General features: G+C 40.8%; 1 protein-coding gene across 1 annotated transcript in view; it reads left to right on the top strand.

Moving 5' to 3' along the window:
- Chd64 (transgelin calponin-3) overlaps window positions 1–20,886 on the top strand; it is a 29,315-nt gene extending 8,429 nt beyond the window's left edge. Inside the window, exons 2-4 of the mRNA XM_022850836.2 lie at window positions 18,690–18,826; window positions 19,188–19,398; window positions 19,651–20,886. Of these exons, the coding sequence (XP_022706571.1) occupies window positions 18,690–18,826; window positions 19,188–19,398; window positions 19,651–19,821 (519 nt within the window). The 3' untranslated portion in view covers window positions 19,822–20,886. The remainder of the gene's footprint in view (window positions 1–18,689; window positions 18,827–19,187; window positions 19,399–19,650) is intronic.
- The last annotated feature ends 3,598 nt before the right edge of the window (window positions 20,887–24,484 follow it).

Here is a 24,484-nt window from a genome sequence, read left to right on the forward strand (position 1 = left end):
TACGAATCGCTGAATTCTGTTTTCCGTAAACTTCAAACGAAAGCGCACGAATACGTAGAACTGTGGGGTAGAAGGTCGGGTCGGAGTGCTTATGGGGGCTGAGGCACTATCTAGACTTGGGATTCACCAGATTGCCGATGCGTCATGATGAAATTTACCTGAATTTATGTATTCGTATTTTCCGCGATCTGCGGTTGCACAATACCATAATTGCACTCTGCTAATTTATGGAGACGCGTATTTTCTATTGTCATAAACGTTGGAGAACAGGCGAATATTTCACCTTCCTTTTATTTATTTCCAGAATACTCTAGTCATTAGAAAAACTGCCACTGCTTCGAATAGACGCTTCGTTTAGAAGTAATTTTTAGCTATTACCTTTATAATAACCGCTGTAAAATGCGGCACTTGAGGCTAACATTCATACGCTTATTGTCGTACCTGTCATAATGGTCATTTTATCGTGGTTGTTGTTTAGAGGCTGTTTAATGATATCTTTTTATGGCAAACCGTGAATCGTCGTTGCAAAATACCAAATCGCGACGCAAATGGGGGTGGCAGACCAGCTTGTTCTTTAAATTGATATTTATTCCTTTAATCTCGATACTTCGGTGATATAGACACTAGATTCTTGAAATCATTCTGATGCCATGCGACTGTTATTATCATCACCGCTAACAACCCAGTTCCATAAGCGTAATCAGTGGTTACCCTCAATGCTTAATAGTAGTAATGTGGATAAACTAAATCATAAATTTCATTGGGTCTCTGTGAATATGGGCCATAACAGAGCTAATGGTCTCTATTGCTACAGTTTCTTTGCATATTTACTATAGTACTTCGATTACGGGGTAGGCAGGAGCAGCATGTTCAAGTAACTTTGCTGAAAGATGTGAATATCTACGATGGCTAGCTATAACCTATTTTTTGCATTCTATAACTCTGTTCAACACTGTTAAAACAATCGGTACGACATGTTAACTTGATTTTAGATAGTAAACTTTATGATTTTATCCATATTGAGGTTGGAGATTTGGCAACGTGTTCAATTTACTGGTAAGTTAATGCCACTGACAGAAATTTTCACAGACGGTCAAAGTATGCGAGCAGTGACTTAGTCATTTGGAAACCTTTAGAAAGAGATAAAACGTATTTTCGTCCTATGGAGCCGCATGCAATTAAAAAACAAGCAGTGGCCGATGACATAATCTAAAACAATTCACCTGTGCCCTTTGCATTAATCACAGCGTGGAGATGTAATAAGATTTGCTTTTAGACATTTTGCTCCGACTTCCGAAACTCGTTCGTTGATCAAGAGCGAAGGATGCCCTTCTTCATCACGCAGCTAGAAAAGACCAGCACAGCCGCAGTGCGGATTTTAGGACTGAGAAAATTTGGGCCCCTTATGAGAAGTACTCTGTCGACAAGCTGCATAGATAATAGAGATGTCACTTCCTGCATTAACTACCTTAACTTGTTTAATGTAATGCTGTGTATACTATAGTATCCTAATCGTTCAAGTCAGAAGCATCGGCCCGGTTGTGTGATGTGTCGTGTGGTTGAACCCTGATTATATCTACCACAACTACTGAACAACGCTAGTACCATAGTTTAGGCCAGCTCGTACTCGTATTATGTGTTCTGTAGCACACGATAATCATTCTAAGAAAAGGATCACTCAATATTTTTGAATCATTAGGACTCGATCTTTGAACACGTTACCGAAACTGGCCGTTTTGTATTTCGATCATTACGTCGTGTCGATTTTATTACCGACAAAAGCTGAGCCATTTCGTGCCAACAGCAAGCTCCTCTAATAGGTTCTTTGACAGTTCGTTTGAACTTCGCTCAGGGTATTCTTTACTTTTTTGATCCGCCCGTTCCACGTAATAGCGGGAATCGTTTGTGCTTGTATTACGATTAAAACCGTAATAAACAGATATTGGTGTTTCCCTATTCCTACAGCACGCTCCGTCTGAATCTATTTTTGTCTCTTCCCATATGAACACCCTATACAGTAATTCTAATAGCATCATGCGTACGTTTGTGAGCGTCTATCCGTGTGAATGGATTTATGAGCTCATGAGAACACGCTAAAATAGAACGGGTTAAAGTTTATTTTATATAACGCCTATGTATGTGGTTATAAATTGGTATGTTTTTATTTATATACAATATACAATCGCATCGTTATGCCTCTGCATGACGCTCCAGCTAATTATCTGGCGCTTATTCATCATTTTTTCACCGGTGCCGTTGATGATTTCACCCGCTCAGTTCCGCATAGCAGGTTCGCTGCTACCAGCAGCGATCAACGACACAATCGAACAGCTGAGGAACACGGCAGAGCACTGTTGTCATCATAGTTACGGTCTGTCGCCATCTTTTGACTACAACATCAACAACGAAAATAACAAAACAAATCACTGAGCCTCAAGGCGACCCTAAGTAGTCCTAGCATTCAAGTTGCTATTGAGCGGTGCGATAATAGTGCGCCTCACTCGTGCGTAGTAAAAGCTAGTCAGGCCACGACCGTGTGGCATTGGTCGTACACCCACATAGATGTAATTAGCCAGGCAGAGAAAAACAAAGATCGAAAGCACGTGTTGTGTAAGTAATACTTATCAATTGATGATTACCCAAAGAAGATTCACGAAATAATGTGCAAATCTAATTATGAGTTGGGTCCTTTCACTTGAAACGCAACGTGTACGCCGATCGAAAATTAAGGACAAACACGATTATGTAATATTACAGAAGCCAGGCTCCAAGAAGCGAAAATCAAGTTCATTATCCATGCCATGCTAAGCAGCGTAAATAGCTTTATTTAAACATTAGAATATTCTTCAAATTTTTAAGGTTAGTTGGGTTTGGAAGATGTTTCAGTTATGACAAAGATGGCCCGTACGTTAGGCTTTCTAATATAGCTTATCATTCAACGATCTGAAACGCCGTCGCGACATTGTTTGGTGTGACTACGTCCTACAAATATCGCTATTATAAATATCCGTAGATTATATTATTGTGCAATACGTTCCATATATAACTGTTGTACATGAGCGTCGGTTCTTGCGGTACGGTGCGTCGATATTACACATTGTCCATAACAATGCCCACGTAGCATATACAAGAGCGACTAAGAGCACTGTGCCTCTTTGTGTTTCCGTAATTCGACGCTTGATCCAGGCCGTCCTGAGGTCTGGCGTTGGTCCAGCGATCCCTGTGATAGCAGGCCTGATGACGATGGCAGGAAACAGTGTAAAAAAGAGGAAGGGCCATTCCTGAAAATGCCATTGACAGGTCGCTGTTTTTGCTAGAGACGTTGTTCATGCTGTTGCTGGCATTTGAGATCCTTGCAAGAGAGAATTATATCGTCAACGATATAACACAGCCCCATTTCGTGTAATATCAGCGTGAGCGTGAATCTTGCAGGTGCAAATGGTTGACTGTATAAATACAGATATCGAAATAATAGAAGATTTTTATGCCGATATCGGTGGAACTAAGGGCTAATACTGAAGGTTAACAACGGACTTCGCGAGCTTTGCTGTACAGATGCGCATAAAGCTTTCGATTGTGACATAGTCAGATACATCTATTTCACCAAGTTCTTGAGCGAATTCTATTCGTCACACAACTGGACGTGACGAAAAACTTCACGATAAGGAGTAATCTTTTAAGCGAAATTCCTTATAGTTTATACCTATTTTTTTGGAGGGAAATATTGTTGAATCGTTGTAATTAAACATTGTATCTAATCACAGTGCAGTCTGTCGATTAACTCGGTGTACACCCGACCACAAAAACAACGTACATGAGCTTGTATCAACGATCTGTATAAGCAATATATTTCTACAGTTGTGTGACGTATCCTTTTTCCCGTTAGCTATTCTTACGCGTATCTCTACTTAAGTGGCATTCGAAACAGATGAAAATACTCAATATTCTTCCCTGGAAACGTTCATCTCTTTTCCAGCAAAGCAGCACTCCCCTATTACGTGTCACGTCGTAGTTTTCTGTAATTTCCTGTAACGTTTCCTGAATAATTACAAGACTGCGAATTATGGTGGGTCCATTAGATGTACCCATTTACTTCCATAGGGACTTGCGTTTCTCGTTTACCCTTGCCGATGCGCCTCGGCTTTGCGCATGGAAAAATGGCTAAGGAAATGAAATATTGGATAGTGAACGCTGCAACTGCTACCGCGACAGCGGCACGTCCCGGCCTGAGGTTTAATAAAAATTCGCCATTTTTTAACAATATGCTGAAACGATTGACCGTGGGGTGGACGGCTGCAGAATGGGCGAATGCAGTGGTGTCGACGACATTGGCACTTACCAGGTCTCTAGAAGCGAAACAATGAATGACAATGGCCATAATGTAAAGGCCTAATATTCTAGTGAGATCTGTCTTATGTACCTTTATAAATAGTCTGCCTTCCTCTGGGATAATTTTGTTTAAGGGCAAGAAGTCAGGCGTGCAAAGGAAGGACAACTGAGTCGAAAATGTTATAGAAATAATAATATTAGTAACAACATCTATATCTCTGTATACAAGTCGCGTTCGTAGCGCTGCTGCTGTTCTGTCGACGTCGATGGGCGAGTTCCTAATTCTTGGAGCGTAACGAAAAAAACGGCGATTTTGTCTCTGAAACTGTCGCTAGGCCTGCTTCAGTGGTGAAGATATAATTGCTTTGTGGAGGTATAACATCGTATCTCTAAGCAGCAGCAGATGAACCAGTGGCTAAAGATCCACGTTCATAATTTTGTTCAACGACTTTTACGCTTGTCTAAGGCCAAACCTTAACTGATGGAAAATTTAAAAATTCTTAAGTGCCAGAAGTCTCTTCCTATACAGCGTAGTCTAGACGCTTTCTTAAAGTGGAAAACACCTGAAAATCGATTTTTCCTAAAAGTATGACACAGCGTTTTTCAAGTAAAGTATCGTAAATGAAGTTCTGTAACTTGCAGTTGTGCCGCTAATGTCGTACATCAACAGAAAATATATTTTCGTTGGCGTTCTTACTTCCGAATTTTTTGCTGCTGCTGCTGCTGCTGCCGCGTGTTGTTTTTTTTGTGCAACGATTTAAATGCAAGCAGGCTCTACTAGCATACTAGACATCTTAAGAAAGCGGTCTCGAGTCCGGGAAAGCTTGCGCAGGTTTAACAACGTATTAGATGGCACTTGTTCCGATCAACTCTTCCATATAAGACTGTTCAATAGAGCCGCAGATTTCTTCTTTTAACAGAGCCACATAGTTGGGATCAGTTTCTGGCAAGATACATCGTTATTACATGCAAGCGGTCTGTCAACGGGTGTAATAACGGTCGAGCGAAAGTAGTTATACTGTTTAAGTGTGTGAATCAGTACAGATAGAACACGTTGCCCTTTAAGGCAATAGAAATAGCGCTTACATTATATAAGAAGATATATTATTTGTATAGTAAAATCTAAGCCTATATAATAGGAGAAAAAAAAAGTGTTATTATGTTTTTCTATTTAAGCTTAAAGAAAAAGTTCAAGGATGCGTCGAAGATGTATCTAATTCAACCGACGCATATTCAAGCATTTACTTTATCTGTGTGACTGAAAATAAGGTAGACGCGTGAGGATCCATTTCATCACGTGCACCAGGATTTCCAACAAGCTCTATCGGTCGAGCGTAAATGGGTCTGCAAAAGTGACATGCTTTATTTTAGGTGACGTTTTTGCTAAAGGGGTTTATGCCCAATCTTTACGAAAATGACGTATTCTGTAGCGTTTGACGACTGAGAGAATGGTTAGGATGGAGCAAATTCAGGATAACAATGCAGAGACCAAATAAGAATCAGATAATTACAATTGTTAAAGGCGCAGTAGAGATAATAACTCAGGTATAATTCAAATGCTCGACTATTCCATTATCCTACAACCATAGAATAATCTAACATTTATGATTTAATATATCTTATTTTTTTTTTAAATAGCTATGCATGTTTGAATCATATGGCAAAATCGGTGGTCGTGGTAGTAAGCGTTGGATACCAATTTCTGCAATAATCGATACCCGCCCGGACTCTATATGCTTGCATCGAGCAATTTAACGAATATCGCGTAGGTGAATAGTGTCGTTCCTCTGGTTCCATGCAATCTACGACACCCGCCGAAAAATATGGTAAAAAAATGTCTCTGCAGTCGACACCCTGAAGACGTGCTTTGCATGACGGACCAAATAGAGAAAACATGAACGACGTCAATTATCTAACGGATATTATAAATGTTTTTCTTCATACTACTTTGAATATCGTCATTATCGGGATCGGCAGAAAAACTAGTAACTCAGACTTGACAGCGATGGCAGGGACCAAACAATGTAAAAGTGTGGACGATCCATCTGATAGCTCTGATGATTTTTACTCTGTATTTACTCAGACAATTCTAATATAGATACGTGAATTATGGCACTTTGTATTACATGAATAAGCCAGCATTTTTTTACTTTAGCACATAGGCCTAACAACTGCTGCCGCGCAGATTATGTTACCATAAGACCCACACATAGTTCATGACCGAGTTTCTGTTACTTCGACTTTTTTTTAGATAATCACCATAAAGATGCTAATCGCCACACACGTAGCAACGCCTCCCTCTCATCTGGTTGCTTGCCATTGCGCTTTTTCTTACTATAACAACATATGTTCTCATATGAATCTGCTGGCACGCCGATCTAACTAATTGTCCTGTAAAAGTAGCAGTGCCATGACGTCCCGAACACCAGTTACCAAGCGCCATGAAATACCATGCTCCAGCGCAAATAACAATGAGACCTTTTACTGCAAGGGAGGGGGGATATAGTAATGAAGACCCATCTACATTCTTGCTTTGCCCTTTTGTTCGTCTGTTGATTTTCGTCGTCGTCATTTTCTTCGAAGTATGCCTATAATGTCCTCTTCTCCTCACAGCCATCACAAACTCCTTCCCCTTCGCTGCTCGCCCTGTTCTTTGCCCTGATATTGCCCATGTTTTTCTAACAGCATACAAAAACAACGAAGTGCAGTCGGAGTAACTTCCCGCTGAAAGAATCGGTGCCGATAGCGCAACACAGATACTACAATTATCATCGGCAGCACGACCACCGTCGCGACTTCACTGAAAGGAGATAGCGACAGCACCGCTAATAACAGCGGCTGGGCCGGCAAAATTACACTGCGAGGAAGACTAGCGTATTTGATATTGTAACCACTGTAGCTCTCGTTCCTACTGACGTTGTTATTGTGATCTTCATCGTCGTTGTTGTGGGCCGGGATGAGACTCATCTCGTCAGCAATGCGAAGGATCAAGTGCTGCATCATTAACTCGCGCGCTTGTTCCGAGAGCGAGGCTATATTAACCGACATAATAAATGCCAAGGAGACGAAAACGTCACGCGGATCAGGCTTTTGCAATAGCTTCGTTGGAGTAAACTTATGTGAACGACCATTTTACGGAGAAGAAAATAGAAGGCAACATGCGCCCACCACGTCTTCCAGCAAAAAGCTGGAAAGAGCGACAAAAACGGTTGCTCTCATTATTGTACATCGATTGGCCCGGCTGCTCGGCTATACGCGTCCGTACTTTGATATAGAAATGTTCTAGGGCGGACGCGGCCATGCCGATGGAAGAGATGACAACGGCGAACAGCAGCAACAACAACAACGACATCGGCAAGACTCGACGCTACGGAAAAACAACAGCGAGAAACGCCTGTTAACGGTAAACTGCACGTAACGGCCGACAGCTTAACGAAGTTTGTTAGCCGCAGGCCGTGGCCCTTTCCTGTCTGGCGTTTGCCTACCGCCTGTTTTAGGTGCTATAGTAAATAGAAAATCCAAGAATGGCCGGCTGCGGGTGCCGCGTGCTTTACCAGTGGCAAAACGCATTATGCCTAATGGTATGCTTTTTTCAGTCCATGTGACCGCCCGAGGAATATGTGGAGTTACTGTTGCTGGAAGTTCAATCGGGCCAAAGTTCACCATGTAGACTTCATGATCTATTATCTTATTACTGATAGCTAATGAATAGCTCGGTTATCATTCGTCATTCCGCTTTCACAACACGTATACAATGAAACAAGAAACAGGATTGGGAGCTCGCACTGTTTCTGTCTGTGATAAGACTGAATCCGCGTGAAGTCCAAGCATTGCCAGTTAATAATAGCGCTTCGTCGTCAATAGTCCCTATTGTTAAATATCTCGTATGTTTGAAGCCCATCTGCGTATTGTTTGAATACAAATTGTTTTACAGATTAACGACTATGTTATGAAAAAAGCATGTAATATGTGCATGAAATTGATTTACACATTAAAAAGTATCCAGCGCCACGGGTTCAGTGGAGCGGTAGCCGATGCTCACGAATAGTCAACGTACATCGCCCCTGTCGTGGCTAGACGTGCAATTTTTATACTGTAAACGAGGAAGAGTCGTATGGTCGTGTTTGGTGATATAATATTCAAAGGTTACCTGCCGCACAACGCGCTAACGATGAATAGCTCATTTCGTCAGCCAGGGACGGTGCTTCTACTTGTGCGGATATAGAAATCGTAAAGGTGCCCATATTTCACTCAATAGAGTATGTATTTTGGATATACTTCTTGTGAATAGTCTAACATGATGATGCAGACATGTCTTAGTTTGTGTACGGACCATTACGGTGTTCATTGACTGGACTGATTGTACCGGTCGCATACATACAGCAGCTAGTTTATAAATAGTGCCTGAAAAAACGGCCGGTAAGTCGACCTCATGATTCACGCTTGAAGTCGATAAGGAACAGCCTTTATTCAGTAAAACTTTGCAGCGATAGCGGTGCTCGGATTGGATTAGTACAGCATGTCAGAAAAAGGTTCTCTCACAACACAGACTAACTGTTTATGTATAACGGCATTGACTCAGACACGACTACAAAACAACATTCAAGTGTTACCTAAATTCGTAGATACTTTGAAATAGCTTAAGCCGATATCGTGCTAGTCTTAGTTTGATGGGGCTGCGTTCTGTATCTAGAAGAAGACATACTGAAGTAAAGTAGGCATAGGATGTTTGTCTGTCCGTTTATAGAAGGTGTCTGTGAGAGCCGTGGGGCACTGTGGTCCCACGTATCTCCAATCTATGGAAAAGCACCGGTTCTATGCCAGTTGCATCGACTCAACTACAACTATTTTTCTGCTGCTTCACGTTAAGGTCATTCGTTAACGAGAACTTATAGGAGTTGTTGTATCTGAGTGCAGCCTGACGGGCCGAAGGACGGATGGGCATTTGTCTGAGGGCTCTGCCATTCTCTGGAGTCGTGAATTATTCCCGAGTTATCTCTGCGGCGTGTTTTTTCATTGCTTTCTCTTGTTATTATTGGTACTGTTCCATTATAATTTGCGTAGCAATTAGTTGTAATGCTCCAGACGCCCGATAAACCTCCGCTGATAGCAAGAGCAGACGCCATCCCCGGGAGTACGTTTTATTACCGTATCGTTGCTGCGAGAAGTTGACGATAGTTTTCGTTGTCGCTTGTTCCGCGCAGCCCTGTCATTCCATGTAAGACTATATGTGTGTATATAATCGATTGTTCCGATTCGTTGGAACGTGTTTTTGCTACAGAAGTTTATAGTTGGTCTCATTTAGCTGGCGACCCTAACTACAGCAGCAAAGATATTGTCGAGCGTCTGATGGGGACGAATTACGTTGGTCGCTAGCGGCGACGAGGCGTCGGCGACGCGTCACTAGTCAGTTAATTTATCTCACTGTGTTCATCGAGTTGTTACATGAATGTGGTGGCTAACGCTTTTGCCCTCGTATACAAATGCGGGATCGTAGTGGGCTCTGTAGAGCTGCTGTTGCTGCAACAGCACTTCAGCCGTAAAGTTTCGCCGAAAGTCAACCAAAAATGGTGGCAGAACTAAAGGGAAAAAGGCACCACCGGCCAGAAGAAGGTCTCTCGTGAAATCCTGTTGCCGCTGCAATGCTGCTTTCGTTGTGCCCCCCAGTGGCGCTGCGGGCCGTGCCGCCATCATTCGACTCTTGTCGAGCGGCCGCAAAGATCACCGCCGCCTTCACGGTTATAAGCGGAGGCAATGGCAGCGCTAAGATCCCCGTAGTGCTTGGGGATAGCAACACCACTGCCACAAGTCGCTGTGATCGTAACAACTGAGTCGTCACCCCCCTGAGAAACTAATCTACACAGCTGTATTAACAATATGGGTCGATAATCGAGGTCAATACAGAATAATACGTTCGTGCATTGATGGCGAAGACAATGGCGCGGCCGCCTTCACGGCGACTACCATCACGTTGTTGTGCTGCTGTTAGCAAAGATTTGTCGTTCTCAGATCGAAAATAGTCAATTGTTGTTTTGTTTTTCTGCCGAAGCGCGCTCCGATCAGTTTTCGAAACCTATTTATCTAGGTAAGCAATGCACTGCTTAAATACACTAAGATTATGCACACGATGCTATAGATACCGTAAACCCGTTTCTCGGGGCGGGTTAGATGTGATAATGTTTAACAAGGATAGCGAACAGATAACAGTAAGTGCAATGAAATGCCCTGCTCAGAACAATCGTCCAGACACTAAGAAATCAAGACAGCTTGATAGAGGTACTGACAAACAATGCAAACGAGGCTGTTGAAATGTAATTCTGCCAAATCGCTACGAGCCACAGATGTGTTTTGTATATGTAGGTGCTTTACGAAAGCGTAGGCTTTTACGTAAGCCGGCTGAAGATCAAAGACGATAATTTGCCCTCTAGATACCCGCTCCTTTCTTGCCGAGTTTTCGCTAAAATAATAAAGCAAACCTGCTCTGTTATTAAATATTGAAAGATGCATACAACTTTGGAAAAAAGCTATTAGCTGCCCTAGCTAGCCTAACCTGAGACTTCAGCGTCTGTGCAACAGAATAGTACTGTTAGGCGATATTTTCGCTCTTCCATTATGTCGACCGCGTACGGATCGCGCTTTGAACACACGGCAAACCTGTTTATAGGATCCAATGACGGTATACATTTATGTAGACTTTTAGAACCTCTGCTAAGGCAAAGTTGCCTAATCTGCACCTAAAAATGATATCATTGACGTCAAGGAAACGTACTGTTCGAGCATATATTTCTATCATTAGAATAAACGAATTTTAAATATGCACAACCCCTATATCCAATGTGGCCTAGGTTACCGAAATCACGCTCTAGAATCATATTATATGTTACGTTTACCATTCCCGCTGCGATCTTGATCCAATTCGATGCTTGTGCTACGTGGGATTACTCATCTACTTGTATTAGAAGTCGGACAAAAATGTTCGAGCAACGTTTACTCTTGCATGCTATGTTTTTGAAGCTCCTCCTGTTGTGAATATTAATGTTATCGATTACATTAGACCTAAAAAGCGATAGAAATAATCCGATTCTTCCAGAATAGTTTGCCTGAATGACTGTGCCTGTCGCGTGCTCAGTTTTTTACCCATACAATTTGTCTGAATGGAATGACGCCTGATTAGGCCCTTGTGTCCTCGCAGGAATTGACCACGCCAGCTTAACTGTTGCATTACGTCTATCGTTGTAGATTACACAAATATGAAGAACGCACCATATGAGCCCATATATCTATCATGATAATGTGATCAAATTCTCAAATTGTTGGACTGTATGCGTGCATGTTATTCGGTGTACGTATGAAAAATTATAGTCTCAATAGGCGTATTATTTGAAGAGAAAGCGCTGCTTATAAAATTTCGGAAAACATAAAAAATCACTATCAATACCTTTGTGCCACATGAATTTCAGTAATAACTAACTGTGTATTTGGAGCTATAATCGATAGATATTTTAGCGTTTTTAGCATGGGTAGTGGCCCGCTTAGCGGCTGCAGGAAGCTGTTGAAGCATCAACGTCAAATTGGCTCTACCTGCAACAATCGATCGCTTTGCTCGGATGCGGTCAAGGTAACGCTTATCTTAGCAGACGGCTAAACCTAAAAGAACCAACAGACCGGAATCGCCTTGGTCGACAGCATAACGGCTGTGTTAGTAATGGCCGCAGGACACACCACGTCGAACCTTCAAAGCCGCTTAGCTTACTAGGGTTACCAAGCACGCACTGTCGCCATGTAACTTACTTGTAATGCTAATACTGCATACCACTCACTCTCGTGCATCATACCGCACAGTAGTCATCGCCGTATTCATACTGGTTAGTACCATCAATAACGATCCGTCAGCTCACTGAAGCTGGCTTAACAACAGAATCTTACCCACCCGTAGCAGATAGCGCTCCTCACTCAAAAAGGCTCCCTATATCGTATCACGTCCTGCCCTTTCGTCAGTAGGTGACTTCTAGGTTCGTCAATGCGTTTGTTACTACCTGCTTACTTGCCAATTTACCTAGTCAAATAGGTTAGAGAAAGCAACAACGGATGAATCAATAAACCTCGCTATTCACCATTAGAGCGGCTTGACTCATGGCGTTTACTAGTAAAGAGACGGCAGGACGATCAATATGTGATTTGGCCTCATTCATTTGGAAAATATAGCAATTGGTCTCTCATTTATGGCTGCCTCATTTATATGGATGTGACTTAAAAAGTCTGCCATAGATTATTCTATGCTTCCAATGGCCTCTATCGTGCGCACTGTTTCGTATTGCACGACAAGAAGAGATGTTTATTTGGACGGGTCTCTCCGCGAGACAACAGCTGACAATCTCTGCTTTCTTATAGGCCGAAAGCTTTATTTATTATATTCTAAAGTAGTAGTTTACAGGCATTCATATTTAAAGAAAATATTGCATATATCCGTTTTGGCGATTGGTGCAACAGCAAAACGTGCACAGGGGGTCCCGTATTGTTCCGTTGTTGCCATTGCCTACCGCCTAATTTAGGTCGACTGTTAGGAACTTCATGGTCCGTACTGGCAAAGGCAAAGGTAAACGCTTCAATCCGTTCACTACGGCAGTCAGCATCTTGGTCAAATAGAGTTTCTGAAATAAATAATAAAATGAACATTCGTTGTTGGTCCTTTGAAATGTCCTATCTTGTTTGCTAAATCAACGTCACAAATAACCATAACATAAATTCACACCATCAAAACTTCCCTTTTTCCTCATTACGAGCTACACGGTTTATTGATAAATGGGAACGCTTGTTGCCTGCTTACAACATTATTAGAGTACCGAAAAAGAAAATAGGCTCGAGTCTTTTTTGTACGCTTATTATTATTATTATCTGAACTACGTCCAACAGTAGATCATGAAGCTTCGCGTGCATTGATTGTATGACATGTAACGATAAAGACTGCATTCATTTCGCCATACGGCGGCTCCAGCCCGATTCGACGCGGACCGCAATTGGATCTTTATTATACCAGAAACATGTTTATGTTCTTGGTTGTGGTAAACAATAACAAGGCGCCATCTTTTTTATTTGTCTAATAAAATTCACATAATGTTTCAAGATCATTCCTGGCTACAGAACGGAGCGCTTCTTAACTGAAGATGTATACCCTAAGAGGAACGCCGCTTGATTTTAAACAGGTCACATCCAAGTATCTGCTAAATTAAAATTTGTTCTATTAAGTACACAAAATGAACAGCTGAGACATTTTTATTTTATACGTTTTTGGGCGACTAATATACGACACTTACTTGTAAGCGAATAGAATAACTTAGTTCATTATACTTAAACGTTAACGTGCCCGGAAGGATACTTATTGATCTGTTTCTAAGCAAAGAATTATATAAAAGCAACGTCAAATGATCTGGATCCGACTCGTGCTCGCCATTCGCAGGACTATTAATGCACGGCGCGAACTACGTATCGATATAACGTTTCTCGGAAACGCCCGTCTTTGACTTACCTTCATATCTGAAGTGAAGGCCAGTAAACAAGAAACGAAACACATGCACGCTGAATGGTTTATCTAAACTAATCCAAGCTTTCAAGTTCCGCATGAAGGTATTATACGTGGCACTTTCATATCAGTTCAGTACCTTAGCTGATTGGTGTACTATCATTTCTGCGTCAACTTTTTGAGCTATCCCTATATATTTGTTTCACTCAGATGGACCGTTAATAAGACAGATCTAGTCTAGTTATGTGTTTGAGTAAACATTTGGCACTAACTCCGTCTAGCATTCGTACCCGAAACTATGTAAAATTATGAACGATCCGGTTCGGACCTTTGCCAGAAGCGAAATTGGAAATTAATCAAAAAAGAAAGTTCTTTTATTGTTAAATGTTACGCCCGTTTATGTTGATGAAGTCGAGATACCACTGTAGGCTTTCATCGGAACTTTTAATTCGTTACCAAATGATTGCAAACGACCAAAACGTACACGTTTATCTGCTTGTACGAGTGCATATGTGTTGCCCGGGCGTGCTTTTATGGGCTTCAGGCGACTAGCCTGTGACTCACAGGGATAGTGACACTTCAAGGACTATTCGGCGCACTGGCAGAACATTGTCCAAATGTTGTACGCTGATAGCAAGCAGCACTCCGTCAACAATCGATGACACGATCACTACACCGTAACTCATACACACACAGATGCATGGCGCCATGCGTAGGGCATTTGCAACGACGCCAGAACCATAGCCATTGCCATAACCTTCATAGTAAGAAATAACGCCAGTGTTGGCTAGAAGTACTGCTGCACGGCTGCAACTGATACCGTTGAGGTAGACTTTTCTTAAGTACTACAAACACAATTACGATGCAGCAGAAGATAGAATCATCATCATCATACATAGAAAAACGTAGTAAAAGTAGTCTGCGCTTACTCAGATGGAAGGTCAAGGATCTATATTCTGTAAAGGAGAAATGAGCAGGGCGTGTCAGGTCAAATTAAATGCAAAATGCAAAAGTGTACGAAAACAATGACCGCTCGCCACGACCAAGTAAAGCGCACATATCGCAATCTTTAAATACAACAGTGGCAAGAGTGAGAACAGCATTGGCAAAAGGCTTATTAAAAAAGTAGTTCTTATCAAACTATTAAGCAAAACTAATATTTCCTATACGATACATACAATAGCGGTAGCTATTGAATATTGTTGCCGCACACGAACGGCTGTAAGCAGTCGGCCACCAGACCTACGTGCACTCAACTAGACCCTGTCCTTAAACCAGCTAGGGACGATGGTTCAAACTCTGCCATCAACATGTCCTACAAATATATATAAAAGCGCTCTACCAATAAAGCTATTGAGATATATATATATATATATATATATATGATGTGGAAAAGCTACAGATGCGACAAGAAGATGAAAGCGATTGGCTGACATTTCTGCAGGGGGTTGATACAGCTGAGTTAAGTTTTTCGCAGGTCGTTGGTCTGCCAACTATTGTCTGCAATCAGTAGTATATTTATATACTTTAGAGTTCATATAAATATATATATATATGTATTGGATATGCCATGTCGGCAGAAAAGCAGCTACTGTGGCTGCCCAAGGTAGGCTGAAACACTTGTACAAGGCAAGTAAAAAGACGAGACGAAGGAGACACGGGGGTCGATTACACTGGGGCTCTATGTTCGGTACTAGCTGTCTTTACTGTTGCGATGCCATAACGGGCGACGTACGAAAGACCGCTAGAAAAGGAAAGTATCATAGATGTTAGTGAGGAAAATCAAGGGGCACCCGACTCTCATTAGCATTAAATCAAAACGATGTCCAATCAAACGAAGCAGAATCATTCTCGTGACCTTTCAGACCTGGTCGTAACGGCCAATTGTGTAGCGGCAGCAAGTTTTGGGGTAACCGAAAGAACGGGCTCCTCAGATAAAACCTGGGACACCTCCGGCACAACGAAGCGAACGTTAACGGTACTACTGTGGGTTCTGACAACTATTAGGATTGGGTTGGACTGTCGCCTGACATATGTATAGAAATCTCCTGTTAAATTAAAAAAAAAAACTGTTCCCCTGTGCAGTTCACTCAGGCCCGTAAAGCCGGAAGCCTCTCTTTCCTCAGCGACCGAGTCATAAATTTCACATAATAGCACCAATCAAATTACTCGTAAAATACTTGGTATCTAAGTGGTCGTTTGCTTCAAGCATTACAAAAAGTTATCAATGCGCACTAACATAGAGGCGGTATTCTCCATTTCGTCGGAAGTGACGGCGTCCTCCCTCCAAAACGATGCCGTTTCTTTTATCCGTCAATTATTATTATGTATGTGCTGTACGTGCAATTTCCAAATGAAGTCATCAGGTAATTGGCTTTTCGGAGCTAATAAGCACAAGAGACATATTAACTCACTTTTTTTTTTATGGGTATCTCGTATAACGTGACGTAAAGCAGAGACGTCAATATTAGTGTATTGCAGATTCAGTGTATTTCGTCGACTCGATTCAGATCGTAGGATAAAGAACAACTATGGAATAATAAGGACAACAATGTATTGGGATCACTCAAGACCTATAACCAGTTGCTTAGCGCGTCTGTGTAATTTGGTCCGTTTTCCATCGTGATCGCCGTGGGTAATCGGTTCGTTATGGGGTTAGTGACCCATGACGCCTTCGCTATTTTGACAGTGGTCCGTTGTGATTATTAAGCTTCTACAACGCCAATGGCGACCCCGCCGTCCAATGGCTGTCCTAGATGAGTAGAGCAATAACTATAGAGAAATATTTAACGATTGATTAAACATTGACAGTTATAATTATCACCATTACTATTATTCTCATGCATACATTTTAGTGTACGTTTTTTTTTTTTTTTTTCGTGACAGCAAGATGGTAACGCATGCGTATTTATACGCCCACCCATACGTAAACTGTATATCGATCTTTATGTCCAAATTATCAAATAAACACTATGCCCTTGCGATAGTGTAACAATGTCTATGATTCCGACGGGCTGAACTTGAAATAGGTAGCGCGTTTTTACGCTCTAATATTATTACAATCGTTGTATTTTTGAACGCTTATCAACGGTCAACCAGCGCCTTCTGTTGTAATATAATCACTAGATTCATAACGATACACAATTCTATACTTTTTTTATAGCATATTTGAACTCAGTGCGCCAAAACAAGTAGCTGAGATAATCGCTTGACAATGCCCACAATCATAAACTACGATCAGTGGCATAGTATCAGCCATCTTATGTCCGTAACCTTTAAAAAGACTGAATGATTCTTACTCAGTTAGTTCATGGAAATCGCCGATAACAGTCTGGTCCAAAATATAGGGAGCCTGCAGGCGCGTACCTAACAGTAACGCAGGTAAAATGATTTAGCAAAGAACCTGTCCGGTACTGAATGGATTGCTGAACCAGCTGATGGCGGCTTTGTTTCCGGTGAATAGCATATGTACGCATTAATTCCCTCTGAGGACTTGTTTGCTCCAGTTCCTTTATAAGTTGAATGACCTATAGCGCACTAAGGTGTCATAAATATACATTGTATCAGTTCATAGAAAACTACCGTCAAATACAATGAAACAAATGTACATAGCTCTTATCTAGTTTATTTGATCAGGATAATGAATTGGATGCCCCAACTTTGCCCATCGAATGAGACAGTAGATGGCCGGTATATAGAACTTTTTTCACAGACGAATGCAGTTACCATCACGACATGGTGCATTTTGGCGTGCTTGCTTTTTCTCGTGTACGTGCCAGTTGGGCTCAGATGTGATGATTCTAATTTGTATACTATTCGGCCATTTGTTTTACGTGTTGCAGTGGGTGTACTTCTTTGTCGATCGACTGCTCTCTTTTCTGTTCCTTCGGCGTTTGATTTTTGGAGAGCAGTGGGCGTGACCCATACGTGTTTACGTGCTCCACACGCGGACCCAGCGGGAGCCACTGAACGCACATACGCGCAGGGGTGCGGGTTTAGTTTTAGACAAAACAACAACTCGTACCATTGCAGATAGCACCAGCAGCAGCAGGAATAACGATAACAGTCGATTTGATGGATTTCAAAAATGAGACGGATAGGGATGAAAATGATTTTCTAAGAATCACTATTATATTAGCAGAAAAACGAACTAACACAAGCTCCGCTATCATTGATGGAAAAACGCAGACCATTCATAAAAGCGTAGCAGAGCATGAAGAGTCGCTCTGGTAGACTCTGGTAGACCGCTATATAATAGTTAAATCCACATTACGCCTTCACGGGCATTGCATTAATGTCTATAGATAGCGAAAACGTTAGATCAATATAATAATATCTAAATTTATTCAGTAAATGTAACTGCTTCGAAAAATAAATCATGCTAGGACAGAACGGTCGTTTCATAAATTGTCCTTATCAAGGTGTATTTGTCTATATCTTTCCATTTTTTGAGAAGGAGGCACATTTTTTGAGATTAAATGCTAACCTATTTGTATAAATTAGTAAACTTGTATAAATAGACGAAAAGGCAATAGTCTTGATATGTGTCGTTTTGCCAATGGGCTTATACTAAGACTGGATTATTTAAAACAAATATAGCTGAATCAAAAGCTCGCTCGACTAGTTGATCGGACCTCCGGAAAGAGCTTCTAGAATCACTAGGTTGTTCTTTATTCTCATCTTAGGGCAATCTTTTGAACATTGCGGCAGCAATGTGAGTACAGCATAGGACTCACGGCGTCCCGGCTTCGACCATCGAAACCGACATCGAATATCGTTGATATAAAACACAAACAGTTATTAAGTAACCGCTTATGCTTTATCTTGGGTTGAACTTTAGCTACTTTCGAAATATGACGCCCAACTGGCCAGTGAAGTTATGGATTGGGTAAAGCGTATTGTTGGCGTAGACTTCGATCCCAGCGGTGAAATGGACAATGTCCATGAAGTGCTGAAGGACGGGACAATCCTCTGCAAGTAAGTTAACTTATATCCACTTAGAAGGTAGAAAAGTAGATGCAGACAAATATCGTTATGGGCTCCCGTACATAGCTATCTTTAATATGGTTACGTGCCGTTTCTAACAGTTCTTTTATTGGTTAGAGTCTTAGTTGTCTATGGCTCCATCAATAAGATCCGCAGAACTAACTAAATATAAATATGTACATGTATACTGCCTACTTACCACATATCGTGATCCAATTCCGTCGTTATACAAATGCTTGAATGTATTTAGAAAGTAATCAAACGCTTTCTTTGACGAAAGTCCCTATTCATGCAATCAGTAATTCTGATTTGATCGATGCAACCGTGTACGGCACTATTGACTTTGTAACAGGCTTATCAACGTGCTCAAGCCAGGATCTATTCCGGAGAAAAAAATCAACGCATCCAAGATGGCTTTTAAGTGTATGGAGAACATAAACCTGTTCCTTGATAAGGCCAAGGAAATGGGCGTTATGGCTGAGGAGACCTTTCAGACTGTCGATCTATGGGAGAAGCAGAACATCCTCGCCGTCGTCATTTGCCTTCAAGCACTCGCGCGAAAAGTAAGTAGTTCCCATTATAGAATATTATTTAATATAGGTATTTTCTAGAAGCAGCATTTGCTAGTTATATCTGATTCTCTAGCAGTGCTAGTACGATTATAATTTGTAAAAGCCCAACTCTTATTTGAAAGTTGAGTCGCTCAAACTTTATGAGGCCGTCTAGCATTTTTTCTAGAAGCTGCATGTAAAAATTGCGTATTTCAAAAATGACACCCATTATGTTGATTACCACTATCCTTCGTCATTCAACAGGCACCGAAACACGGCGTCGAAGGCATCGGACCAAAGGAGGCTCAAGGTAACAAGCGCAACTTTTCCGAGGAAGTTCTTAAAGCCGGTCAGAACGTGATCGGGCTTCAATACGGTTCAAACAAGGGAGCTAGCCAGTCCGGCATGAGTTTCGGAAACACGCGGCATATGTAGAATACAATACTGCCTATCTGACAGGATCCACTTCGAAGCGGATGCCCAATGCAAAGGAAATTTCGGTGCCAACTCATAACGAAGATTGTTTTTGATTAACTTGAACGTGCTTACCCTCAGATAAAACCTGTAGTACAAACCTCGTATTAGGGCGACGCGATAAAGCAAACTAACAGTTTCCATGTTGAATGTTTACACACTTCAAAATCAGCTAAAACAGTTTTGCAGCATTTGTCCGCATATTATCTTCAAAAGACGAAAAGGAGAAGATGTGTGCCTTTCATATAATGCCGAAGCTGTCAAAAGTTGCATAAATTTAATTAAACGTTTCTCGCTTACCGTTGGCTATGAAGTAACTTCTTTGATACCAGTCTGCACAGTTTATGCAAATGAGGTTGCGTCCAATTATCCGCTAGGTGAGGTCGCCTTGCAACCCGTGGGGCAGATTCCCCTCTGTGATTTTTATGGATGGAGCTTTGATCGGGACATAGCAATGAAGCCTTGCATATCCGAGTGATTTTCGCATTTACACCGACTTTATTTATTTACAAAGACATCCAACGTTTAATGAAAGGTACTTCTAGGCTTCCTTACTTCTACCACTGGATCTATAATAAGGTATGTAAAATCGTAAGTACTACAGGTGGATGATTTAATGCGAGATAGCGAATCTGTTTTGAATTTCTTAATTCAAGACTCAAAAGAAATAGTTATCAGAATCTAACCATAAAATACATGTCTGCCGTAGTTATACTTAACTCAATGAAGCATGTTGAGTGGTATTCGATTGATAGCCCCTTTTTTACGTTAAAATTTATTTTTTTTAATAAAAACCAGTGTTATTTATCATTTAGAGAGCGCCGTACATGCACTTCGTTGTGCCTCATCTGCACGATTATTCCAATTACTCGATGATATTGTTGGATTTCCCCCGTTGCTTATGTTATTCAAAATGCATTTAAACGCAAGTGGTAGATCAAATACACGCTAACTAAGTAATTTATCGAGTAAATATCTGTAGTTACCCGCATATAAACAAATAAACAAAGGAAATATAAAAAATTATTCCAAATTGACCCTTTTTTCTTGAAAAATACATGCCGTAAGTACAATCTTTGTTTTATGTATTTCATCCATATCACCAAGGTGATAATAATTGCTTTAGATAGAAAAAAACTTCCAATTTTATTGAAGCCAGGGAGCAAGCAAAACTTACAATTGATTAATAGGTAATAGGGATCCATTTAGGCGAAACTATCAAACATAGCATGCGCAGTAATTGCCGTATCCTTGTAAAATTTAATATAACTCTATATTGCTCTTAACAGCCTAGAAGACTGAAGATAAAAAGCTCATATTGGAACTTTAAATGCTAAATACATTCATGAGACACAGTTCATTATCGAAGAAATCTCTTAGCTACTCTTCAATAAACCGTCTAATTTAATTGGCCCGTTAGCTCACACAATAATAACAATGGCTGCACGCCCAGGTTCTTTAAGCCGCCTTTTTCACAACAGTGTATTTCGTCAGAGCGAACGTGTTCAGGACTAATTATATTTGACATCAAATTTTTCAACAGGTGACGGGACTGAACACACTGCAAGCACACAAAGAACTTTTCAATTATTTGAGAGGTCTACTTTTTTTTTTTTAGCTCGTCAACGAAAAAAAAAACATTCAGTTGAACAAAATCTCATTCAGCTGATTCTATTAAAGGTTCCACTAGGCTGTAAATAGGAATATAGCAGCTTGATATAGGCGCCAAAAGAATGTTTACGTTACAAAAGGCGTTCTTTAATTTTTTTCATACACTTATATATATATATATATGAGCTGTTCGTGTTAGGGCGTTTCAGTTGGAGTCAACAAGTACACCCAATAAAGGCGTCTTTTCTGTCCTAAGACATAATTTAATTTTTGCACCGGATCTAACAATCTTTTATCATTTGCCGATGTGAAGTAGACTGTATGTCTTGCGAAATTAGTGAGGAGACATTTTCTACAGCACCAATCTATAATAGCATACAACGCCTGAGTCATCATCTATGTTAGATTTAGCTTTACGTCATCACTGTCGATAGTTTTTTCCTTATAAATAGCTGGTAGATCATCGATAAAAATGAAAAAACAGTCGAATCTACGAGTGAGCATGCAAGCAAGTATGATACACCCATGACTAACTGTCACAACATTAGGAACAGATGTTTGCCTCCACTCAAGAAGTTATAATTTCGGAAAAACACTGCTGGAAAGCTAAAATAGCACACTTCCAATTGGCTCAGTAGTATGGTATGTCTGACCACCTACCATATAGATAATTAGCCGCGAAGATCGGCCGTGAATGGTAAGAGAAACAGTGAGACTGACCATCTCATTTGTTGTTTGAATTGGGGCGCCTAGGTAAGCGGACACAGGACTGCTGCTGCTTGGTCAGAAGGTGCTTGCTATCTATGTGATTGGGCTTTCGGAACAACTTAGCCTATAATCGATGCCGCTGTGGAAGGCGATAGGCGTGTTGTGTTCATCATGCTTGAACAAACGGCACGCTTTGGCCTATTCTGTAGTGAGATAGATATACATAATGGCGATTTAGCAACATATATTTCAGCACGATTCGTAATATCGCATTGAGTCTGGCCTGTATCTTTCATTTTAGTTCGTCGTTAGCTATCGAAAATACAGGAAGAAAACTTCGTCTCTTCTTTCTTGTACTTTGCTATGTACTTCCTATTATTTCTGCAATCTTAAGACGCGTGTCTGGTAAAAGTAGGCGCCCATGATTACATATGGTATATAGTAGATTCATGACTAGATAAATTCATTGTGATTCGTTCTTTTAATTAAGTTTGATTTTTCTAGTAAGATAAAATTTAGATAGTTTATGAAAATTTTTAGTTGCTTAAAGATATAGAGCTATTTTAGATAATAGCCACGTATGTAATAATTCTTCTGTTACGGAATAAATATTTTTTTCGGCTAGCCTCTCGGTCGGAAGCGTCCCATCTTTGACGTCTATACTTTTGAAGACCTCAAACTGATTGTCAGCCTCAAAGGAGATTGCTAGTCGTTGAACCTTGCTAGCCATGCTGTTTTTATCTACATTTATGGAGTTCCAGTTATTATTTCGGAACACCCTATATTGACGTTTGCGTTAATTTGTAACTAGCGTAGGCATTTTGATTTTCTGATTGCAACACTTAGCATGCTTGTGGATTGTATTTTTCCCGCGAGCGTTTTCTTACTGTTGTTTGTAATGTTTGGATTCAGTGTCATCCGCTAGCTGAAAAGACGAACTACACCATCGTACGTCTTTTTTTTTTTCCTCAAATCTAGGCAGAGCGGTAGTTTTTACTATAATCTATATTTATAACTGTAAAAATAAAACGCACCCTTTAAGTTTGTGAGTAAGCTCGATTTTTCCGGTCCTTCTGAAATCTTCTATTTGCGTACCTCCTGTTATTTTAACAGATGTGAAGGATAATAGGAAATGCAGCAAATAAGGTGAGACAAACGTTTCTTGAGAATGGACGAGACTTCATTCAGACATCTTAACTAGCTGCGCATTGTTTCGAATGAAAGACCAAGACACTTGTAGCAGTAATCCTACCATATACATATGAAACGGGTTTATTGAGGCATCAGCTAAGATAATATATCAGATTTGGAGGAGCGCTATAAGGAGAATTTTTATTAACAATATGTACAGGCACAGATTCATCTCGGAGACACCGTCAATTACGCACAATAGACATCGGGTCGCATCATCGACAATTGCAACAGAGGATACGCCGCGTGGCCTCGTAGGGTCATCAAGTGAACATAAGCCGCATTGTATTTCTCGGTAAAATACCAGTTCGTTTGTTTTTTTTTTCGCGTCGTCGAAAACGTCGATTCTAGTTCCACTACAAACAGAACATCGAACCGCGGACATAGCCTGTACACACCACAAAGCTCTATCATGAATGGTATAATAATTCATTTATTTATATACAAACTTTCGTTAGTCTTAGCCTTTAATTAGCTTTATCTGATTTCGATTTCCTCCATTCCAAGATTTATATACATATATATATATGCAAAAGTGCTCTTTCCTTTACTGCACTCTGATTATTGTTTCGACTAGCCATTAGCTGGCCTTGATAGTATTCGTGTGAAGTGCCTATCGAACTCTTTGCATAGGTCTTTGCTCGCGGCTCAGCCCATGAGGAACCTATCTTGGCTGGTTCAACTTCGCAACACATACTTTCAGGGATCCCCTGTTGCTTGCCGGCAGAGAATGCGTTATTCGCGGTCTGTTTTACGTAGCTAAAAGTTTCCGTACTCACAGCGACTCGCTTTCCGTACTTTGAGGTATAGACATCTCCTTTGTGCTTGCTAGTGCAAATTCTCCCTCGAAATGTTTGCATCAGTAACAAACCTTTGCTTCGCCACGAATCATATCTACGCTTCTAAGCCCGTCATGCGCTAATGAGACAGAGTTTCACATAGTGAAACACTTGATGTAAACATTTGGCAGATTTTTCTGCTAATAATTTGAGAGTCACTAAATTTTTCCTTTTAAATGGTCCTTTTAGACTAACTCATAGCTTCGTTCTCGCTGACACACCCGGTCTGGCTTTTTAACATCAAACCTGTTACTTCAATTACCTTTTCATCTAGA

The sequence above is a fragment of the Varroa jacobsoni genome, unplaced genomic scaffold (assembly GCF_002532875.2).
Source record: "Varroa jacobsoni isolate VJ856 unplaced genomic scaffold, vjacob_1.0 contig00006, whole genome shotgun sequence".
Lineage (NCBI taxonomy): Eukaryota > Metazoa > Arthropoda > Arachnida > Mesostigmata > Varroidae > Varroa > Varroa jacobsoni.